The following is a 23,957-nucleotide window of genomic DNA, read 5'->3' as shown; positions in this document are numbered from 1 at the left end:
ATTTTTCATGGAGATGGACAAGTTTTATGCTTAATGTGGAATAAATCAGCCAAAGAGCAACATTTTCATGTAAACAAACTGAAGGAGGCTCCTCCCAGCCAAGTACTAGTCAGGTTTGTGGAGATGCGAGCGCTCACAGTCAGAAGAAGTTTCTTGGTGCAAAAAAACGTTCAAAATTCAAAACAAAATCGAAATCTATATTTAATTTAATGGCTTACTTTATTTTATTTGGATAAAAAGTTACGTTCTGGGGCTTTGAACGCTTCAATGTTCTTCTCTTTTTACCGCTGCTCTTACAGCTACAAAATGGCCGCCGCAGTTGCCACGGCAACAGAGTCCATGTGTCTCTAGCTGTCCTCCACACAGCCCTCTGATGTCACGTGTGCCGGCTTCACAAACTCAAACTCATTTGAGCTGAATCCACGCGTTTAGTTTCCACGCAGTTTATTCTGTTCAAGGACCAAGCGCTCTGTCCTCCTCCACGGGACACGCGGGACAGAGACACACGGGACACACTGGGACACACGAGACACGGGACAGAGACACGGGACAGAGACACGGGACTCGGGACAGAGACACACGGGACACACCGGGACACACGGGATTCGGGACAGAGACACACGGGACACGGGACAGGGACACGGGACACTCGGGACACGGGCAGAGCGGTGGCCGCACACATGCTCCCTCAGGCGGGCAGAGAGTTCCTGGTGCGGGTCCGGTTCTTCTGGAGGCCCCTGTTCCGGGGCCGGTTCCTGGTTCTCACAAACACCGTGAGCAGCGGGGGGATGCTCGCGCTCGGGGACACGATGCAGCAGGCGTGGGAGAAGCACAAGGATCCGGGACACGAGCGGGACTGGACCCGGACAGGTGAGGACAGGAGCGGGACTGGACCCGGACGGATGAGGGCAAGGGCAAGGGCAGGAGCAGGACAGGAGCAGGACAGGAGCAGGACAGGAGCAGGACAGGAGCAGGACAGGAGCAGGACAGGAGCAGGGCAGGGGCAGGAGCAGGGCAGGAGCAGATGTGGGAGAAGCACAAGGACCCGGGACAGGAGCGGGACAGGAGCAAGCCAGGACAGGGGCAGGACAGGTGAGGTGAGGACTGGGTCAGGTGAGGTCAGGAGAGGTCAGTGAGGTGCACCTGGTCTGACTCTTGCTCTGATCAATCTCAAGTTTGTTCTAAAACTGGAAAAGTCTCATTTTAGTTTCGAGACTTCAAACGTCTCATTGATCGATCTTGTTCTTCTGATCCGTCTCCAGTTGAAGCTCTTTCTTTAATCATGACCAATCGTCAATACAAGTGTAAAGTTGAATTCTCTGTTGAGATGCACCGATATATTGGCCGCCGATTAAAAAAGCCGGTTTTATGTCGAATCGGCCCGAATCGGTGACCAGCCGGTCCATGTCGTAATTGCCGGTTTTCGGCCGATCCAAACTGACCCGCATGCGCGGTGCGCAGCAGCTCATCGCGCCCAGAGCAAAACTGCTAAAAACTAGCAAGACTCATTCAGAGCGCGGCGGCCAAAGCGTCCAGTTTACCTTCAAAGTCTATGTAAACGCCTCCTTCCGACCTCCTTAAAAAACGGAAATCTATCGGCCAAGAATTTTGGAATCGGTGCATCTCTAATTCTCTCGTCGAGTCCTTGACCTTCTTTTGCTCTTCCTGGTTCTTCTCTTCTACGCTTTTTAGCAAGACAAACTCCTGGAATGTTTAATTGATGTGTCATTTATTTGGCTGTGGTCTTTCCTTGTCTCGCACAGTGGTCTTTCCTCGTCTCGCACGGTGGTCTCTCCTCGTCTCACGCGGTGGTCTCTCCTCGTCTCACGCGGTGGTCTCTCCTCGTCTCACGCGGTGGTCTCTCCTCGTCTCACGCGGTGGTCTCTCCTCGTCTCACGTGGTGTTGTTTTTCTCGTCTCTCGCGGTGGTCTCCTCGTCTCACGCGGTGGTTTTTTCTCGTCTCGCGCGGTGGTCTCTCCTCGTCTCACGCGGTGGTCTCCTCGTCTCACGCGGTGGTCTCCTCGTCTCACACGGTGGTCTCCTCGTCTCACACGGTGGTCTCTCCTCGTCGTCTCACGCGGTGGTCTCTCCTCGTCTCACGCGGTGGTCTCCTCGTCTCACGCGGTGGTCTCTCCTCGTCGTCTCACGCGGTGGTCTCTCCTCGTCGTCTCACGCGGTGGTCTCTCCTCGTCTCGCGCGGTGGTCTCTCCTCGTCTTATTAGCTTTTGGGTGACTTTTGTTTGTTTCGTTATTAGGGATGTCACAATATTCATTTTAGTCACGATTATCATGAGGAGAAATTTCACGATTTTACAATTATTCACAATTATCAGAAAAAAGTAAGGAAACATTTATATTGTATTTTTTTTTTTTTAAATAACTAACTTCCTCACTCTTTAATACAGTGTATTCATTTAAAAATAAAATGGCCACAAATTAAGTAATATAGTAAATAATATAGAGTATGCTCATTGTAGCTCTTTTAAGCATTATATTTTATTAGTGAGATGATCTCCATGGTAACGCTCAGGGGAGGAGCTTGAAACTTTGATAGTCACTTTTCCTCACACCAACAACAAACAGATTTGTGAAGAATAATAAAGCATTTACAGGTAAGATTACGCTCTGGAACTACCCGTCTCTTCTCTCCCTCTCTTGCGCTCCAGCGTCGTGAGCAGTGGGGCCCCTTGCTTTACCTAAGATAAAAAAATGCATTAAAAAAAACCTACTCGTGCTGACTGAACGGTCGTTCAGCTCGTTTATTCAGTCTTGTTGACTCGCTGAGCCAGATTCAGCGTCCGACGCTCGAAATGTAGGATTCACGCCACAAAAAGATGCGTCCACAAATACTTTGAGTGTAAACTGGACGCTTTGACGCCGCGGAGTGAATGGGCCATTAGAAAATTCAAAATGGGGTCAAACGCGTCGGTCGGTATGTCCGGAGACTTTATTTTTGAGTCGGTCATTGACCGTGTCCGACCTGTTATTTCAAGGCTTGTCTTTAGATCTTCTTCACACGTTTCTTCTGTGTCTCCAGGTCGTATGTTCGTGGTAGGCTGCTCTTTAGGTCCTTTTCTTCATTTCTGGTACTCGTGGCTGGACAGAGTCTTGGCGGGCCGAGCGCTGAGGACTGTGGGTAAAAAGGTTCTGGTGGACCAGCTGGTGGCCTCGCCCTCCATGGGCCTGTGGTACTTTGCAGGTGAGAATCAAATGTGATTTTGATCTGAACATTCTTGTGAATCCTGAGGCGACTGTGAAGTCTAAAGTTACTTGTTACTTTGACCCCTGCTGTAAATCATCGAAATGTGAGTCATAAAAAGGGATTATCAAAGGCTTCTGTTTTAGGGATGGCGCTGGCTGAAGGTCGCAGCTTTTCTGACGGATGCAACGAGTTCAAAGACAAGTTCTGGGAGTTTTACAAGGTATAAACCACCGCCACTATTACCTGCCCCCTGCTGGTGTAACACAGTACTACAATCACATGTACACACCTGCCCCCTGCTGGTGTAACACAGTACTACAATCACATGTACACACCTGCCCCCTGCTGGTGTAACACAGTACTACAATCACACATGTACACACGTCGCAGCTGAAGACCATATTCACATGGCGTCCTCAGATTATTGTTACGTTTGTGTCTGTGTGAAATGAATGTCCTGAAAGGTGATTGGTTGGAAGGCAAAGGCAGCAGGCTGTGATTGGCCGACGGCGACATCCTGCTTTTTCACGGCGTTTCTCTCGTTTCCAGGCCGACTGCTGCGTGTGGCCTGCGGCTCAGGTGGTGAACTTCTACTTCCTGCCTCCTAAGTTCCGAGTGGTTTACATCAACACGGTGACTCTGGGCTGGGACACGTACCTCTCGTACCTCAAACACCGGGTAAGACCAAGCCACGCCCACCACACGGTCTCCACGCAACGCGGCAAAGAATGACCCCGTCACATTCTGACCTTATTGCACGTCTTCGTTCGACCTTGTGATGGTTAAATGTGTATTTTTGGGGTGTTTGAAGCGTCCGCCGTCGCCCCCTGCTGTCTCTGAGCGGAAAACCAGCCATCGTCCCGAAGACAAACTCTCCTGAGAAACCCTGGCTCTTTTTCATATTTGGCAACGTTAGATATGTTTGTATGTGATTATACCGACTTATTATGATAAAGAAAGAAAAAAATGTGAAAAACACAATCTATTTTCACAAGGGGCCTGCAAGGGGAGCTCCATCACCACAGCAACTTAGATCCCATTTAATAAATAAAATCTAAATCCTCCTAAATAATACTTTTAATCCCGAGGTCGATCTGAGCGAGTCACAAAAAGTCCTTTAGTAATTCCAGTGTGTGTGTGTGTGTGTGTGAGGGGCGTGGCTAAAGCTAGTGTGTAACTACCGTGGTTCATCTCGGTCTAAAAAGGACATGACGCTCCATACTGATGTTGTGTCAGGTCAGGTTTAATTGCAGTTTTCTTTGCACCTTGACACTTTTACACCTTCTATGCACCGTGGAAACTAAACAAAAACAGAAAATGCATCAGCTATAATGAATTACAAACAGTATAAAATAAACAAACATAAGCATATTTACCGTGTTCGCCAACATATGACCATTGGTAGTTAAAGGTCCCATAACATGCTGAATTGACTTTTCAGAGCTTTTAACCGTCTTATATTGCTATTTGTGCTTCATTTATTTCCCCAGAGTGTTTTTTTGATTGATTCCCACAGTTTTTAGCTCTATTACAGACTATCTCCTTTCCTCAAATCTCCAAACAGATGGGCGGTGTGTGCAAGACCGCGTCATAACCACAGGCACGCATCATCATCCCCCCTCTTCATCCCTCTCCCGCGTCCCGCCTCCTGCCTGTCGCCTCCCGCCCCCTTCCCCCCGGCTCCGCGCTGATTATTTACCAAACGAAAACGTCCTGCTGCAGTCGTCGTGGTACTTCTACTGCGTGCACTTCAAACTCTCACTCTGGGTCCAGAACATAAGGCTCAGGTCTACGCACCGCCATGATAAATAGAATGTTGATTCTCGCGTGCGGCTGTGTCCACGCTGTCACCTCTGCCTCTGTTTACACCCCCACCGTCTCCGGGGTGGGCGGGGCACACACGCTCTCGCTGAGACTACGTCACGGGTGGGCGGGGCACACATTCTCTCTCTGAGACTACGTCACGGGTTGGGCGGGGGAGCCAGATCGCTCTTCGCAAGGGTGGGGGCGAATATCAGACCAAGCCGTTTGCATTTCCGGGTTGGTGAGTGGGTCCAAGGTCTGGGTAATATTTCTTAACTATTATGTTAAGGGTGTTGCACAACACTTATTATTATCAATTATACACTTAGGATAGACTACGAAACGTGAAAAAAAGCATGATATGGCACCTTTTTTAAGTGGTTTTCTGACAGACGTTTGTCTTTCTCTACTCTCTAGCCAGTCTTTTCTTTTACCGTTCTGTTTCACGGCTTCTCTCCCTCTATCGCTCTCTAGTCTCTGTATTTATACTTCCGGGGCGACGCCCGTGGTCACATGATAACTTACACAGGTAAATATTAACTTAAATAAATAAACAAATAAATAACAGACAATTACAATGATGCTTGGGTTAATTTGGTGAGAAAAAAACTCTTATGAAAATAAAATGTTTGAGGCGAACTCTTAGTTGCCATGGTAACCAATATTGACAAAATAGCGTCAGCTACATAGTGTGTGTGTGAAGCGTGGCTAAAGCTAGTGCATCTGAGGGACGTGGCTAAAGCTAGCGTGCACAGGAACAGTTTTGCCTCGTTTCTTTGACTTCTCTGCATGTGAGGGGCGTGGCTAAAGCCTCTACGCTGCGTTTGAACCTGTTTATTTAATGCTTTGGCTTTGGATCATGTTAGACGCTTTATGACCTGGAAATATCAGATTGTGGCTCTTGACAAAGCGAGTGCCGTGCGGCCATAAACGGTAAACGGCTGTTGCTAACGCGCTATGCTAGCTTTGTGTTGCCAAGGCTCGTCATATAAGTTAGCATCATTGGAAACACGGCGCTTTAGCACGACATCAAGTCAGAGTTTGAACTGTTGAGTTACAGTTACAGTTAGTCGCTTTTTAGTTGCTTTTTTGTGCCACTTTTACTAGTTTTTGTCAGTTTTTGTCACTGATAGCCTCTTTCACAGTTTTTGTTGCTTTTATTCACGTTTTTGTCATTTAGTCATGGTTTGTGGCTTTTAGTCGGGTTTTTGTCCCATTTTTATTATGCTTTCAGTGACAAATGATGCAGTTTCTGCTTTTTGTTGTCTTGTTGTTATTACAATCTCTCTCGTCCAATCATCTGTCTCCTCCTTTGCTAAAGCCCGCCCCAAAGGACTCAGAGGGACCAGAGGGACCACAGGCCACGGCAGCAGAAACCCTGACCGTTCGAAGATGACAAGGTGGTAAAAGATCAGAATGTCGTCATCGTCGCGGTAACAGAAAGAGATCACATTCCCACATTCCGTCCCTCACATGACGCACTGATGGACCTTTAGAATGCGCTTCATACGTTTGCTTTATGTGCTGTTCAATATTTAATACTGTCGCTGTCAAAATGTCTCATGAAGAACGATTTCAAGTCAAAGTGACTGGTTCAGCCGCTCGTTTGACACAGTTAAATAAGACGATTCTGTTGTGGATTTTTTGCTAAACATTTGACAGTTTTTGCCCCAGTTTAGCAAATATATTTTAGGTTTATAATGTCACGTCCTGGATGTAAATCATGAGCATGTTTTAGACTGGGCCAAAGCTGCTCTGATGCCACAGACTCTGAAACAAAAGGACTTTATTTATGTCAAAACATTAAATCATCACAGGTTAGACACACATGTGACTAAAAAGCTGTTTGTGTCACGATTTACAAACAGGAAGTCACATTTTAAAGCTAAAACGTGGACAACAGGTTTGATCTTCACCGTGATTGAGTGAAACGAGCGGTTCGACCTGTCAAAGGCGTTAAACGGATAAATATGTCGCTCATTTCTCCACGTTTGAGAGTTGGTCCTCGTTCCAGACGGAGCAGGGGCCATTTAACGCACTGTTTTGAAAGGAAATGTCAAACGTAGATCTGCGACTGTTGAACTCTACGCTCAGTTCAGGATCGACTCCACTAACTCGTTCCTCTTTGTTTGATTCAAAGGTTTTGAAAATGAAAGATGAAACCTCATTTGTCCTGAGACTTAGGCCCAGGATCGACTGGAATCAAACACTAATTAACACTGACGGTTTTTAGACTTGTTTATAATATAAGGTCACATTCTGACATTGTTGAATTACTCTCCGTTTTCACTGTGTAAAACATGGAATATTTAGTTTTGTCGATGTTTAATCAAATTTGTGGATTGATTATTGGGATAAAGCTGTGAAAGGATTTAACTGTAAAGAAAATGGCCTTAATAAAACACATGAATAACTCTGTTAATTGTACAATGTTTAATAACTGCATTTAAATCCACGATTATTTTTCCAGTCAAATGTAATTCTATAACTGAAGGTTTCCTGTGATTGTACATTTAGTTTTTACAAAGGCCCGAAAAGTTTAATTTATTTTGTAATTGAGCTGTTTTATATGTGATATATTTGTATTTATCTACAATCTTTTTTTTTTATCAGCGTCTGGTTTTGTGTTTTTTTTTTTCTGCTGCGAAATTCTCAAGGCAATAAAATGTTTGAAAAGCTCATTTTTTGTTAGTTTAATGTCATCTTTTGGGGTGAAAAGCAGGTTTTATTTATTAGTTTTGGCTGAAGTCGATGTATTTAATGACACTTCATACATTAGAAAACCATTGAATTAATTACTACGTTAAATAAAGAGGTGAGAATTATAATGTGTCATATTTAATTCCATCTTTTAAGTCTATATATTTCTAAACTTTATTTAAAAATGGCTGTTTCAGTTCAAGCTCCTTCAGTTTGAATAATTCTGATTTCAGGAACAATCACCACCAGCAGGAGGCGCCAGTGTTGAACAATATTTACTTGTGAACTCACAATAAAGACAGATTATTTCCACGGTTACGACCGCAGCCGCCATCACCCGGAAGTCTCTAATAGTAATAGTATTTTCAATCCGTGTTTCTTTTCTGTATATTTGTGTTTGCTTAAGAACAGAACTTGAACTCAAAACCTTTAGACAGACGACACTGTGAATGTGCTGAAAAAGAACGCCTCAAACCAAATAAAATACTTTTTACTTTTCAGTCCTGTTAAAAAATGTAGTGCAGTAGAAAGTACAGATGCCTGCTTTTAAATGTAGAGAAGTAAAAGTAAAAAGTATTCACTGTAAAATGTACTTAAGTAAACTAAAGATACCTAAAAAAGTGCAGTACTTTTACTTTTGTGCTTTGTTACTTTCCACCTCTGGATCAAACACAAAATCAAGCGTTCAACAGCAGCAAAAAGGAAAAGTTTATTCAGATAAAAACTAAATATTTCACCTTTTATCCCATTTTAAAACTAGTGACAAAACTATTTATTTACATAATTTCTTTAAATGAAAAATATATACTTACTATATATATATATATATATATATATATATACTATAAAAAAAAGTTTTGTAAAGTTGTTTTTGTATTTTTTGCTGTTACATTTACATTTAACACACTGAAAAGTATTTACATTTTTAAACTTTAAAGATTAAATTGAGACAAAATGGTGCTCTCAGGACATTCTGGAGGAGCAAACAATGTAAATGATTAGGTTTTAGTCAGTTTAAAGTCCTTCAGTGGAACATATTTTAATCTCTTTGGTTTTAGCGCCTCCAGCTTTATAAACACAGAAATACGGGAACATTTTCTCTGTAAATCTTTCTTTATGAGAGCAGATCAGAGACATGTCCTCAGCGTCAAAGAAAGACAGTTTCCCTTTGTCATAATCCAGTCGGACTCTGATCTTCTGAGGGCTTCGCTTTAGATTCAGAGTATTATTAGCAACATGAGTGGCATCACGGTATTTCCCATCGTCAAGAGCTAAACACCAGAGTCCATATGTTGGACAAGTATATAGCTGTCCCTTCCTGTCGACAGACTCTTTGGCCACAGCAATTCTCCACCTCGGATGGTCCCCGACCGCCACGTCCCACTGGTGTGAGCCGGAGCTGAAGCCCTCACAGCCCAGGACAATGGAATAGTTAGTGAATCTCTCTGGATTTAAAGGGACCTGTTGTTGTTCAGTGTCTCCATGTCTCACTCCCCTCAGATCCTCAGACAGATGGAGCTCTCTGTTTGCCGTGTTTGGGTCCAGAAGGACCGGACTGTAGTGGACCAGGGCCCTCATCTTGTCCCAGGCCTTGAAGCCCATGTTGCCCAGGACTTTGGCCTGGTTTATCAGGAGTCCTGGTCCCAGCTCTGGGCCGGGCTGTGAGAGCAGAGTCTGGGTGGTTTTGTGAGTGTGTCTGTACTCTCTGATAAAGTCCATGCTCTGTCTCTTCAGCTGCTCCTCCACAGTGAGGATGTTCTGCTCCAGAGTGGACAGTTTCTCCCTGATCTTCTGCAGCTGTGGTTCTATGGTCTGGGCCTGTCTGCTCTGCTCCTCTCTCAGCGCTCTGAGCACAGACTCCTCCTCCTGCTGGAGGAACCGGTGCAGCCGCTCAAACTCCGCCCTGATCTGTCGCTCACATTCCTTCACCTGTGTCTGCGCGTGAAGGTTTATTTCCTCATACTGTTGCTGTAAGGCTGAGGCCTGCTCTCTCCTCTGGGCCAAAGGCTGGAGCTGTGAGTGGAGCTGCTCCTTCAGTTCACTCACGGCTGAGTCCACAGACACCACCTTATGTCCAGAGTGAAGAGAGAACTCACACACAGGACACAGAGGGCGACACTCGTCCAGGGAGAACAGAGGGCTCTGCTCTGGGTGTGAGCTGCAGAACTTCTCACTCTCTCCTGCTGGAGCCTTCTTTGAAAAGGAAAGACTCAGTTGTTTCAGAGCAAAGTTCACATCTATAAAGTCTTTAGAGGATTTTCTGCGACACACGGGGCAGTTCTTGGTCTTGTTCTCGTCCCAGTAGTGGTGCAGACAGCTGGAGCAGAAGCTGTGGTTACAGCCCAGAGACACTGGTTCTTTAAAGGTCTCCAGACACACAGGACAGGTCAGGAAGTCCTCCACTGCAGAGATCTGCTCCATTTCAACAAAAGTCACAAGACTCACAGGTCTGTGTCCTCTGTGTGCGACGCCCTGCTGCAGACTGACTCAACTCTTTCACTTTCCTCTGAAAGAGTCGTGCACACCTGAGAGAGTCTGAGCAGCAGCAGCAGGGGGCGCTGTTGGGACGTTCACTGTAACATCTGTCATTTGTCCAAACTTCCCTCTGACATAAAGAAACTTGCAACGAATTAGATTTGTTCAAAGTCAAATCCACAAATGTTTCAGAGCCTGATCATTTAGACCTGGAGTGGTCCAGTCTCCATCTTTAATGATCCGACCACAGCACAACATCTGCAGATCCACAGACGTTTGACCTGTTTCCGTGACATGGTTTTAAAGTTTAAAAGTGTTCTGTGTCACTTTGTCCTTGACCAACTGCTCAGTTCTACAGAATACTACAGAACGTCTGCCTCTGGAACTTCTACTTGTTCTGATGACTTTACTAATACTCCAATAATACTCTTTACAGTCACATGCATTTTGTTTCCCATGAACTGCCTCAATTTATTGACCCCAAACACATTTGGACCAAAAACACTTTAACATAAAAAAGGGCGTGGCAAGCAGGGCCGGCCCCAGCACATTTGGTGCCCTAGGCGAGCTACTCCCCTCGCGCAATGCCGCCCCAGGCACCCGCCTATACGGCCTAGTGGAAGGGCCGGCCCTGGTGGCAAGGGTGACAAAGACTAAAACAAGCTTTCGTTTTACAGAAACAGCATTGTAAAAAGTGTCCAGTGACATTATGATGTCTGCTGATTCTGGAAAATGCACTGTTCTAGTTCTGCTGGATCTGTCTGCAGCCTCCGACACTGTCGACCATCATGTCCAACAAGATTGAGGGACCTGATTGGACCATCAGGGTCAGTTCTTCATTGGTTTTCTTTATATTTATCTGGTCGGAGTTTTAGTGTTGTTGCAAACTAATTCATGTCTGAGTCAGCTGATTTGTCGTGTGGAGTTCCTCAGGGTTCTGTTTTGTGTCTTGTGCTATTGTTGCTTTTTATAATTCTCCTGGGAAAGATCATTTAACAGTTTAGTGATGTGTCCTACCACCTGTTATTTCTCTTTGAAGCCTTCCAGAAGCTGAACTCCACAGTCAGTTATTTAGTGCAAATAAAACAATGGCTGAGTAACAACTCTCTGCAGCAAAATGCTAACAAAACAGAAACTCTGATTATAGCCCCTGATGAGGCCATTCCAGGGATAAGGGCTCCAGGGTTCAGAGCCCACCACAGCACTGAAACTGCACTAGTTAAAGTCACAAATGATTTGTTATTAGCTGCAGACGATTGTCTCAATCCTCGACCACAACATTCTACTGCAGAGGTTAGAATATGATGTAGGTGTCAGAGGCCCCGCTGCTGCTGCGTGACTCCTGCAAGAAATGGACAATATTATACCGGTACCGAATAGCAAGATAACAAGGTCCCTGGGCCGAGAACTTACCAGCATAGAACGTTATCTCCACTGGAGATTCACAGTTCATGCTCTCCCTGACCACCAGAGTGCGGTGAAATTCTGCCCATCTTCTTCAGGACAGCAAACGCCGAATCTCCACTGGATGAGGTTTGGGTATCACCATCTGTATGTGGCGTTTCTAGAACACATTTAATGAATTTGGCACTGAAGTCTCTGAGTACGAACAGCGGATTTGATATATCAACAGCATCCACTTTGGAGGAGTCCAGAGGCTTCATTGCTGCTGCTGCTGCTGCTGCAGGTGATTTCCATGACATGACGCTCAAATATTTTGTCGGGCAGGTGTCTGTTTAGTACATCTCCAACTGTATCATCCCGATCACCACTTGCATATTTTTCAAGACGATATGGCCTCCAGAGAGTACGGTTATGCGAAACCACGCTGGCCACTGTGGTGAGGCCATTTTAAATACCCATCATATGTGGCGCATAGGCGCATAGCGTCAGTACAACGCATTCAAAAATAAATAACTCCTGCAGGATTTTGTCAAAAAATTGCTTCTTTATCTTTATCTTTGACTTAATACTGCTTTTTATATTTCATTTCAAAGTAAGACAGATTTGATGGCGGACGCAAACAACAACCACAACGAAGACTCAGTCACGACTGTGCATATTTCAAATGAAGAAAACATATAAAGCTCCAAAGGCAACTCCTATTCTGATGATGAAGCTGTAGATGCTGTTTATTTGTCTGAAATGTGATTCTGTTGCATTTAATTTAATGGTAGGCCTTATGTATATATATATGTAACTTCAGTTCTCTTTAGTAACGATTTTAAATTGTGCCTTGATAAGCTACCATTTTAGATTATTCATTAAGACCAGTGATCCCCAAACTACGGCCCACGGGCCACATCCGGCCCGTTGGGCCTTTCAATCCGGCCCACCAAGCTTGTCCAAGTTATATTAAAAATTAAAAATATATATATATATATATATATATATATATGTATATATATTTTTTGCCATAAGCTTTATTAGACAGTAGAGGGAATGAGAAAGAAAGGAAGGGGAATGATGAGAGAGAAAGGAGGACATGCAGCAAATGTCGGAGTCGGGATTCAAACTCACGATACTGTGGCTGGCCGTTCATGTTACCTTTTACCTGTAATGCCCACATTTCCCCAAGAGATGGCCACTGTTCCCTCTAAACTGCGCGCCTGCGCAGCTACGCACTGCTCGCACATAGAGCACTGCTCGCTCGCACATAGAGCACTGCTCACACTTAGTGCGCGCACAAGAAAATCTATGGCGCACAGAAAATAAAATTCACCACAAACGGCCACCGGGGCCAATCCAGCAGGAAGCGCAAGTGTTTTACACATTGAAGAAGACTCTTGTGGACAGTAGAAGACAGTAGATAATTAATCATTATTTAATGCATTTGGAAAACAATTTGTACATTGAGCCTTGCATTTGTTGCTTTGTTACAAGTTACAGGTCAAATCTTGCGTGTAATTTATAGTAATTCATTAGTTCACACAAACACACCAGATTTTCCTGGCCCGGCCCCTCGGCCAAATTTTAGAACCCAATGTGGCCCTCGAGTCAAAAAGTTTGGGGACCACTGGTTAAGACCCTAGACAAATCACAAATGTTAGCAAATCAGCTTGTGTGGCCAAGAGCCTCCTCACTTTTCTCAATGAATGGTGATTTTATAACAATAAAAACAGGAGAGCATTGTTCAATGACTGTAACTATTAAAATGAATCGGACATTTTTAAAGTACATCATCTTGGTTCATTTTACTTTTATTAGCCAATACTAATTTACTCGGTCTCGACTACACTTGGCAAGGCTAGGCAAGGCAAGTTTATTTGTAGAGCACATTTCAAACACAAGGCAATTCAAAGTGCTTCACACAGCAGGAAAAATGCATTAAAATCACAAAGAAATTACAGAAACAGAAATACAATAAAATTAACTAAATAAAAAATAAAAAAACACCTAGCCAAATCCAAATTTATCGGACCACATTGGCGGGCATTCCAGACACTCCTTCCCATATTTATTTGACAGTGCAGCATGACGGGTGTCTCCGGGATGGACACATCACTTTTAGATTGATTTGTTCCCATATCTGCACGTCTGTGCTGAGCGTATGTTTCTTTTACGACGACTCTCTCGTTGACGCCTCCACCCGATGTGTGGCACTTTGTATCTTTACCGACGGACCTAGTCTCATCTGCCCCTCCCTAGATTTAGCCTTAGCTAAACTAATTGTCTCAGACAAAACTTGACCAAAGCTTTAGTGTTAAAACCTGGCTATTGGTCAGTGGGTCGGTGCTGTCAAGAAATTACACATGAATCAATGCTATTACTTAACAGTCAGAGAACATAATTCAACTTAGAATATTAAACGACACAGAAACGTCAGTCTTTTGCATGGCTTGCAAGGGAGAGGAAGGCTTAGACGCGTCAAGATGTTGTAAGCAACCTGAACGACTTTCCAAAATCACTCTCAGCGTTCCTCCCTCTTACAAGTCATTTTATTAGAATCACACATAAAAAGGCGGGTCACATTTCTCATTGGTCAGCTTCACATCAAGGCACTTGTCTTTTACGACTCTTTGGTATTATCTTTAGAGATAAAAACCTTGGTCAAATCAAATCAAATCAAATCAATTTATTTTTGTAAGGCCCAAAATCACAACAACAGTTGCCTCTGAGGGCCACAGGGAGAAATGAATCAACAATGTCTGTGGTGGCGATGGAGTCAGACAATGTCTGTGGTGGCGAGGGACGATGTCCCAGGGTCCTCTGTCCTTAGACTCTCCTTCTCGGCCAGGAAAAACTACAAAAAAAAACCTCTTTGGGAAAAAAGCGTAGAAACCTGGAGGAGTTCCAGTGAAGGAGAGATCCGACTCTCACAGACGGACAGACGGACACGAGGAGACTGGAGCTGGACCCACTCTTCAGGCAGATGAGGGACCGACTGAGGCGAACTGGACCCACTCTTCAGGCAGATGAGGGACCGTCGGAGGCGAGCTGGACCCACTCTTCAGGCAGATGAGGGACCGTCGGAGGCGAGCTGGGCCCACTCTTCAGGCAGATGAGGGACCGACTGAGGCGAACTGGACCCACTCTTCTGGCAGATGAGGGACCGTCGGAGTCGAGCTGGACCCACTCTTCAGGCAGATGAGGGACCGTCGGGGGCGAGCTGGACCCACTCCTCAGGCAGATGAGGGACCGTCCACACAGGGCAGGGACCACTTCACCAGGGGAGGGGCGTCTGGGTCCACAGGTCCTCAGGAGTGAGAGAAAGAAAAGAAGGCGGTGAACAGTTTGCAAGTGGAATCAAAAAATAAATATTGTTTGATAGCATAAGTAGTCAGAAGAAGAAGAGGATAGTGCTCAAGCTGCCATACTTCCCCCAGCATAGTTACTCCTAGGGCAGCATAGCTAAAGCTGTGGGTTTATGTTTCTGTTCCTAACTAGTCACTGTGGTGACTAGTGTGGTGTGGTGAATGTTCCTCTCATCTGGTCCCCAGGACCAGATGAGAGGAACATTCCTCACAGCTGCTTCTACAACATCTTCACACATGTTATTAGAAATACATGCCTTTCCCTCCCCTCAGGCTAATGATGCAGATAACTTTTAACACACAAATATAATCATATATTTACATTTTATCACATTTCCCTCCTGTTTATCAAAGCATTAGCCCACTTTCTCATATCCGAACACATCACTCTTTTCAGTTTTCAACATGTTTTTCATATTGGTGTGAACATAATACATTTTACACTCAAAGGGTCATGCACATTAATACTTGTCAGTTTCATCTTCTTCTATAGCTACTAAGGCATAACTATGATGCCCTCGGCTTTTGATCGCTTCTTCCACTGTACGTTCTATAGTGTGTCTACACATTGGTATGCAACAACATCCACAAAACACAAAACAGGCAATTATTACCAACAGTGAGGTCAGTACCGGAACCATGATACCAGTCCACCTGCCGAACCAGCTTTCTAACCATTCTGAGATGCTATTGTCTACTCCAGTGTGTTCTTTCATTTTTTAAGACATAGTTCTCAATTGTGACAGAGTGTTTGTGACTGAGCCGTCTGCGGCTGTATTATTAGGAATGAACGTACAACATTGACCTTTGAAAATCGAACAAACTCCTTTCTTTTCAGCTAATAACATGTCTACTGCCATCCGAGTTTGCCACGCCATTAAAGCGGTGTGATGCAACTGTGACCCGAGAGCAAGTCCTAAATTGTGAGTCAGATTAGTCAACCTCTGTAATTGGAAAGACAGATAATTAATTCTGTCCACATTTTTGTGCGGCGTGATGGGAAATATCGCAGAGACAAGCGGAAGGCCCTCAAACCCTGCAGCTATTTGGTCAGCCAGCTTATACTCATCAGGGACTCCTCTGGGCACCCCAATAAGATCTATATACGTAGAATCAGGTGTTACTGGGAGCATACCAGACTGTCCACTAACGTCTTGCCTTGACCTTTCAGTATGGTTCTGGGTGATGCTTGTTATGACCGCGGCTGGCCACAAGAGCGATACACAGGCTCAGAGTCCTATTCCCTTTGCTTCCAAGTGTCCTCTCAGCACGGTGTCCCCACACCACCTCCATACATCCTGGCGTTGGGTATCCAAGAGACCTCCTCCCGCTATCTGCACAGTTAGGTTACACATATGAACTGGTACATTTCCCATCTTAAGGCATATTTCATTAACTTTGCATGTAGTTATGTTGTAGCAGACAAAAAAGGCGCTTTTAGGTAGTGCAAACAACAGTGGCTATATAATATGCCATTGTGTTTCTTCAGCTACTGTCATGTCAATTGTACATTGTACATTATACATTACACATTTCATAACCTTTCATGTTGATCACTTATTTTCTTCCCTCTATATTCCATGTCTGTGTATGTTGATCGATTGTCCCGATTGTCCCGATTGTCCCGATTGTCCCGATTGTCCGGTGCATAATACAGGTGTTCAGCACCCACATTATCGTCATCGCTGTGATGATGATAACTGTTGATTCTTATGTATGGTACTCTGCGCACCGTAGCCTCTGGCTCTCATTTATCGTAGCAGAGTATAGTACTTTGCGTACTGTAGTCTTTGTGTCCGTTCATCGTAGCAGAGTATCGTACTCTACCGTAGACTCTGGACAAAACTCATACAAACGAAGTCCTGCGTCTTGTAGATTGCTTATGGATCTGGTGCTGTGTTGTCTGCTGCACCCATGATCTCGTCCTCCCCTGGTAAGGACGACACGGTGTGGCTCCGTCCACTTGGCTCGTCCACCTGGCTCGTCTCTGTAAACACCACATCTCCAACACGTTCTCTGCTGCGGTGATAAACAAAGTCTTTTCGACAATTCAGTGTATTTCAAACAGTTTTCTTGTTTACAATTTTTTTTTTTTAGTAATTATTGATTCGGAATATTTGTTTACACGTATATCCCTCCATTTTGAGATATGGCCTTGCCCATTTCTCAAACTTCTACACAATTCTACATTTAAACAAAATTCAATAATCCAGATAGTTTACAACGATGTAATCAAGGAAGAGATGGAATTGCGTCTGTCTCTCCAACTCCGCAATGTCACCTCTTGACCTTTCACAGTTCAGTGGTCACATCCCTGGCTGAGCCCCCCCTTCCACGGCGCTGGGCTCCCCCCTGTGTGTCAATCAGTCTATGTGTGTAATCTTACACTTCCCAAACCTATCTGTTTTACCACCATTTGTTTCAAACTCTCAAAGATTCAAACTCTAAATGTCTCAAACGCTACGTGTTTCAAACTCTAAATGTCTGGTCTGCGTGTGCGTGTGCGTGTGTGTGTGTGTGTGTGTGTAATACAAATACATCAAACAATAATAATTATCTCAATAATTCCCCCGTTGTTGGGTCAGTTCACAATTTAGTGAGTTTTAACATCAAATTTCACATCTCCTCTGTGGGTGTGGTTTGCACAAGGTCACACATCTAATGTAATATGTGCTAATCTTTTATATGTGCTTCAGGTGAGTTCCAAACTCAATCTCTCACACCTGCTCATGTGGTGCTTTACAACATTGTGTATTAGTTTGTTCTAACAAGTCTATATGTGTATTAAAAAATCAAAATGATTCTAAACCTTCCCCTTGGTTATAAGGCACGTCTCTTTTATCAACTTGTTTTTCCCCTTGTTGCCTACTTTCTTGTCTTTTCTTTGTAACTCATCATCTTCCTCTCTGTCTTCCCCTCTGTCTCTCTCTGTCTTCCTCTCTGTAACGGAGGAAACACCCATTTCCAAATTTCTAAACCTGCTTTTTCTTTCTCTCTTCACTTACTCTTACCCTCACTTGTAACCTGCTTTTACATTCTCATTGCTGCTGATATAACTATCAGACGCTGCATCCCCTGGGATTCCACTGTTCTTCACTCCTCCTGTTTAGTTCCTGTTATCACTGATTTCATAACTTCTATAGCGTCTAAATTTATATGATATTGTCTAATTTAAATCTATTCAATTCGTGATTGAATCTCCACAATCCTTCAGGTAATTCCTTTAGAATGTCAAATTCTTTCCCTGTTAATGTTAACTTTTCCTATTACTCATCAGTCAACCCCCCCTGAGGTGTTGCTGTTGGTTTCCCTGTGATCCGTAAAGATAACAACATCTGCTCCATCCTGAGTCCTCCAGATTCTTTGCCAGTCAATAGCCCCTTATCTCTGACTATCTTTTATGACTTGGTGTCCTCTCATGTCTTTCCTAGGAGGGCATTGGACGTCACTATTTAACTTATTCCCTCACTTACGTCTACATGCAGTACGAGGTTTCCTCATGATAATACAAATAAATAAGTTACTGATATACTTTTACTATCACTTTACTTACTGCCCGTTCTATGTCCAAAAACATCAGTAGTCACCCATTTACCCATACACTTCCAGGCCTGTGCCTGTATTTGATTCTAAATTTAAAAACACTTCTGTCTTTTCGTCCTGTACTTTCATCTAGTCATGCATTAAGTCCAAAAAGATAATTTTTGTCAAGTCCAAAAATAAAACAAAATAAAACAAAACATAGCTTTGTTTGGTGCACACAAAAAACACGATACCGTAAAAACACAACTTTTGTATTCTATGTCGGGGACAGGAAGTGTCCTGTCTTGTGATCACATTCCCCAAAAAATTGGCCATCTATAAAAATCTGAATTAATCTTCATCTCTTATCAAGCTTAATACAATCTTTATAATGGATTGTTGTCAATCAAACAAAACCCTTAAAATTTGTTCTATAGAGCTCTCATTACTAAAAATTAAAAACCAGCTGGGTTTAGTTCCTAATTCAATCTTTCAGAGCGTCCTCTGAACTGCTTTCTCCCCATTCTCCTGCCTTGTTGACCCCCCTTATCTCCCCCTCTCTGCCACGTCATCTGAGCACACTGGAAGTCTCCCTCCAAAATCCTCTTATGACTTTTCCTTTTACAGTTTGGGGTGATAATTTTGGCATTATGTGGTCTCGGTCGTCTGAGAGAAATGCCACTTGCTTTACAGTCACGATCAATGTCAAGCTTCCAGAGAAAATTCCTTATTAGATTCCTCCAGACATAAACGTGGTGTTTAATGATTCACCCGTGACTGCAGATTTTAGATCTCTCAGAATAACGCCTTGTGACCCTTGTATGATTAATTGTGATTCACACTTGTTAGTTAATCACTTATTAATCCTCATTCACACATTCACACTTCTCTCTTACCTACTTCGCTTGTGCACAGCGCTTACATTCATCTTTATGTCAGTAACAACTCGGCATAAGGCATCATTACTTTCTTTCGGTGAGAAACTTAACTCATGGTGAGCAATTTAACTCCTTTATGTGAGAAACTTATCTACACAAAGCCAACCAATATTTTTCCAGCAATATCAAACTCCCTGCTTATGTGAGAAACTTATCTCGTCCATAAGCCTACAATATTTCCTCAGTAATATCAAACTGGGCATTTCCTCAGTAATACCTAACTGGGCATAAAAGCCTACAATATTTTTGCAGTAAATATCAAACTAATGCATAAAACGTTTTATGGCTCACTCTTTTTCACACACAAAGTTTTGTCTGACCTTCTTTGTCGCCTGTGTTCTCCTGCTGCTTCGAAACGACGCGCTCTCCTCGCGGAGAATGAGGTGCGATGGGCGGCAACGGGGAAAAGTGGACTTCTTTTAGCTGTGCACAGATTTCACCGATTCACCCGTCAATCTCCGCGAAGGGCAGCTGGTCGTTCGGCTCAATAGGACCAGAAAATGTCATGGAATCAGACATACACCAGATGCTATTCCGTAACACATCGAGAACACAATTCAACTTAGAATATGAAACGACACAGAAATATCAGACATTTGTATGGCAAGCTTGGGAGAAAACGCCGGGACTGATCACGCAGGCTGTGGTACGCAGCCTGCGTGATCCTCCTGCGTCTCACCCCGTTTTTTCCCATGCTGGTTGGTTTTATTAGATATTCTGGAATAGGCGGGTCACATTTCTCATTGGTCAGCTTCACATCAAGGCACTTGGTATTTTTCCGTAGAGATCAAGCCTTGGGTAAACATTACCCAGACTCCTCTGGGTTATCACCCCCCCCTAGGGTAAACATCCTTTGGCCCATCTTTACGACCCCTTCACAAATACAGTTTGTCACACACCCGTTTTTCTCTTAGACTAATGATGCAGATAAAATATCACTATTATGCAGATAAAATACATCACAGACATATACTCATATATTCACATTTTATCACAGGTGCGCCAGGCTCTTCCTGGGCTTTACAGAAGGCTTAGTGCCGACCGACAACCTAACCAGCGTGTGTTCTGACCCTCCCCCCAGGAACCTGCGATGAACTGCGCTTGGACACCAGCACAATGGGCTATTGTGTCCAGCAAAATGATTTACATGTTCAAATGCAATCGTATCTAAATAGTTTTAGAATTGTAGAGAATTTCTCTAAGAAAGGCCTTTTAATTTGAATACATTTAAAAGGTGCTATTTTTAAGCAAAAAATTTAAAGGTGAAGGGTACTACCTCAAAATAGTCCCAGATACATCTTTTAGTATTTAAAATGTCAAAAATTCGAAAATTTTAAATAAAATAAAATAAAAAAATAAAATAGAAATAAAAAAGGGTAACGTGTACATAAAAGAGAAGAGTGCAAAGAAAAATCCTTTCAGTCATATGCACAGCTAAACAAAACTGTTTTTAGCTTAGATCTGAACATTGTCAGAGTAGAAGCCTGTCTCACATCTTCAGGAAGACTGTTCCAGATTTTAGCTGCATAAAACTGAAACACAGATTCCCCATGTTTAGTCCTGACTCTGGCACCAGCAGGAGGCCGGCCCATGTTTAGTCCTGACTCCGGGCACCAGCAGGAGGCCGGTCCATGTTTAGTCGTGACTCTGGCACCAGCAGGAGGCCGGTCCATGTTTAGTCCTGACTCTGGCACCAGCAGGAGGCCGGTCCATGTTTAGTCCTGACTCTGGCACCAGCAGGAGGCCGGTGAAACTGTCGGTTGTAGCCTAATCTAGTTGTAGAAAAAAGTGAAGACTAATCTACTCAGTCTCGTTTTGTAATTAATCTCGGGTAAACATCAATATCAAACTCAGAATCATTGGGGATTCAATTGTTGTTTTACATCGAAATCCTGGTTGTTGACTTCCGTCGCCGCCATATTGGAATTCGTCACTTTCGTGAGTTATGAACTTATGATCTAGTGCCGACCCAAACCCAAAGGAAGTGCAGATTCTTCTTCTGCGTCGCTTAGAGCCTAGAGCGCCCTCTTGGGGTTGTCAGTGTGAAAATAACAAATAATATCACATATAAGTCGCTCTGGAGTATAAGTCGCACCCCGGCCAAAACTATGAAAAAAGGTGCGACTTATAGTCCGAAAAATACGGTACATTGGATATAATGTTTTGTATAAAAGAGCATTAGTATTGCGACAAAACATACTTTTATAACGTATAAAGCGTTACATAAAAGTAAAGCCTTTGGGATTCCATCTATTCAAAGCAGGAAATAAGCGTCTTTTGTTTTTCTACATTTTTACTTTTATCCCTGCTGTAAACAATCGTTGAAATGTGAGTCATAAAATCTACAAAGGGAATATTATGAAGTTCAAAGGTCACAGACGACGGATTAGATCAAGATAAATGTGAGGCTTGGTGCGTGTGGCCTGCGGCTCAGGTGGTGAACTTCTACTTCCTGCCTCCTAAGTTCCGAGTGGTTTATATCAACACGGTGACTCTGGGCTGGGACATGTACCTCTCGTACCTCATACACCTGGTAATACCAAGCCACGCCCACCACATGGTCTCCACGCAATGCGGCAAAGACCGACCCAGTCACATTCTGACCTTATTGCACGTCTTCGTTCGACCCTGTGATGGTTAAATGTGTATTTCCGGGGTGTTTGGAGCGCTTGCCGTCGCCCCCTGCTGTCTCTGAGCGGAAAACCAGCCATCGTCCCGAAGACAAACTCTCCTGAGAAACCCTGGCTCTTTTTCATATTTGGCAACGTTAAATATTTTTGTATGTGATTATACCGACTTATTATGATAAAGAAAGAAAAAAATATGAAAAACCCAATGTATTTTCAAAAGGGGCCTGCAAGGGGAGCTCCATCACCACAGCAACTTAGATCCCATTTAATAAATAAAATATAAATCCTCCTAAATTATACTTTTAATCCCGAGGTCGATCTGAGCGAGTCACAAAAAGTCCTTTAGTAATTCCAGTATGTGTGTGTGTGAGGGGCGTGGCTAAACTAGTGTGTATAAGTGGAGTGGCTAAAGCTAGCACAGGAACAGTTTTGCCTCATTTCTTTGACTTCTCTGCATGTGAGGGGCGTGGCTAAAGCGAGCGTGTGTGAGGGGCGTGGCGTTTGAACCTCTCTTTATGTCATGCTTTGGCTTTGGATCATGGCAGAGCTTTGTGTTGCCAAGGCTCGACATATAAGTTAGCATCAGTGGAAACACAGCGCTTTAGCACGAGATCAAGTCAGAGTTTGAGTTACATTTAATCGCTTTTTAGGTGCTTTTTTGTGTAACTTTAACTAGTTTTTGGCAGTTGTTGTCACTGATAGCCTCTTTCACAGGTGTTTTTCTTGCTTTCAGTCACGTTTTTGTCATATTTAGTCATGATTGTGGCTTTTATTCAGGTTTTTGTCCCAGTTTTATTATGCTTTCAGTGACAAATAATGCCGTTTCTGCTTTTTGTTGTCTTTTTGTTGTTACAATCTCTCTCGTCCAATCATCTGTCCCCTCCTTTTCTAAATCCCGCCCCAGAGGAACCAGAGGAACCAGAGGAACCAGAGGAACCAGAGGACTCAGAGGGACCAGAGGAACCAGAGGCCACGGCAGCAGAAACCCTGACCGTTCGAAGATGACAAGGTGGTGAAAGATCAGAATATCGTCATCGTCGTGGTAACAGAAAGAGATCACATTCCCACATTCCGTCCCTCACATGACGCACTGATGGACCTTTAGAATGCGCTTCATACGTTTGCTTTATGTGCTGTTCAATATTTAATACTGTCGCTGTCAAAATGTCTCATGAAGAACGATTTCAAGTCAAAGTGACTGGTTCAGCCGCTCGTTTGACACAGTTAAATAAGACGATTCTGTTGTAGATTTTTGCTAAACATTTGACAGTTTTTGCCCCAGTTTAGCAAATATATTTTAGGTTTATAATGTCACGTCCTGGATGTAAATCATGAGCATGTTTTAGACTGGGCCAAAGCTGCTCTGATGCCACAGACTCTGAAACAAAAGGACTTTTTTATGTCAAAACATTAAATCATCACAGTTTAGACACATATGTGACTAAAAAGCTGGTTGTGTCGCGATTTACAAACAGGAAGTCACATTTTAAAGCTAAAACGTGGACAACAGGTTTGATCTTCACCGTGATTGAGTGAAACGAGCGGTTCGACCTGTCAAAGGCGTTAAACGGATAAATGTGTCGCTCATTTCTCCACGTTTGAGAGTTGGTCCTCGTTCCAGACGGAGCAGGGGCCGTTTAACGCACTGTTTTGAAAGGAAATGTCAAACGTAGATCTGCGACTGTTGAACTCTACGCTCAGTTCAGGATCGACTCCACTAACTCGTTCCTCTTTGTTTGATTCAAAGGTTTTGAAAATAAAAGATGAAACCTCATTTGTCCTGAGACTTAGGCCCAGGATCGACTGGAATCAAACACTAATTAACACTGACAGATAAAAACTAAATATTTCAACTTCATGACATTTAAAATTAGTGACAAAACTATTTTTTTTACAGCATTTCTTTTCATGAAAAATATATACTTTTTATAAG

The 23,957-nt window shown here is 43.5% G+C and overlaps 2 protein-coding genes across 2 annotated transcripts; one reads left to right on the top strand and one right to left on the bottom strand.

The window, feature by feature from the left end:
• Window positions 1-609: 609 nt before the first annotated feature.
• Window positions 610-3,934, top strand: mpv17l2 (MPV17 mitochondrial inner membrane protein like 2). Its single transcript, XM_072438028.1, has 4 exons — window positions 610-870; window positions 3,038-3,199; window positions 3,346-3,422; window positions 3,752-3,934. Exons 1-4 carry the CDS (start codon window positions 681-683, stop codon window positions 3,932-3,934), a joined length of 612 nt encoding a protein of 203 aa, XP_072294129.1. The 5' UTR covers window positions 610-680.
• Window positions 3,935-8,719: 4,785 nt separating this feature from the next.
• On the bottom strand, window positions 8,720-10,216 carry LOC140354369 (zinc-binding protein A33-like). The gene has a single exon (XM_072439363.1). The coding sequence runs from the start codon at window positions 10,124-10,126 to the stop codon at window positions 8,720-8,722; it is 1,407 nt and encodes a 468-aa protein (XP_072295464.1). The 5' UTR covers window positions 10,127-10,216.
• Between the last annotated feature and the right edge of the window lie 13,741 nt (window positions 10,217-23,957).

The sequence above is a fragment of the Eucyclogobius newberryi genome, unplaced genomic scaffold (genome assembly GCF_026437365.1).
Source record: "Eucyclogobius newberryi isolate DKJ021-1_F unplaced genomic scaffold, fEucNew1.0.hap1 SCAF_9, whole genome shotgun sequence".
Classification (NCBI taxonomy): Eukaryota; Metazoa; Chordata; class Actinopteri; order Gobiiformes; family Gobiidae; genus Eucyclogobius; species Eucyclogobius newberryi.
This window is presented reverse-complemented; position numbering and strand designations above follow the sequence as displayed.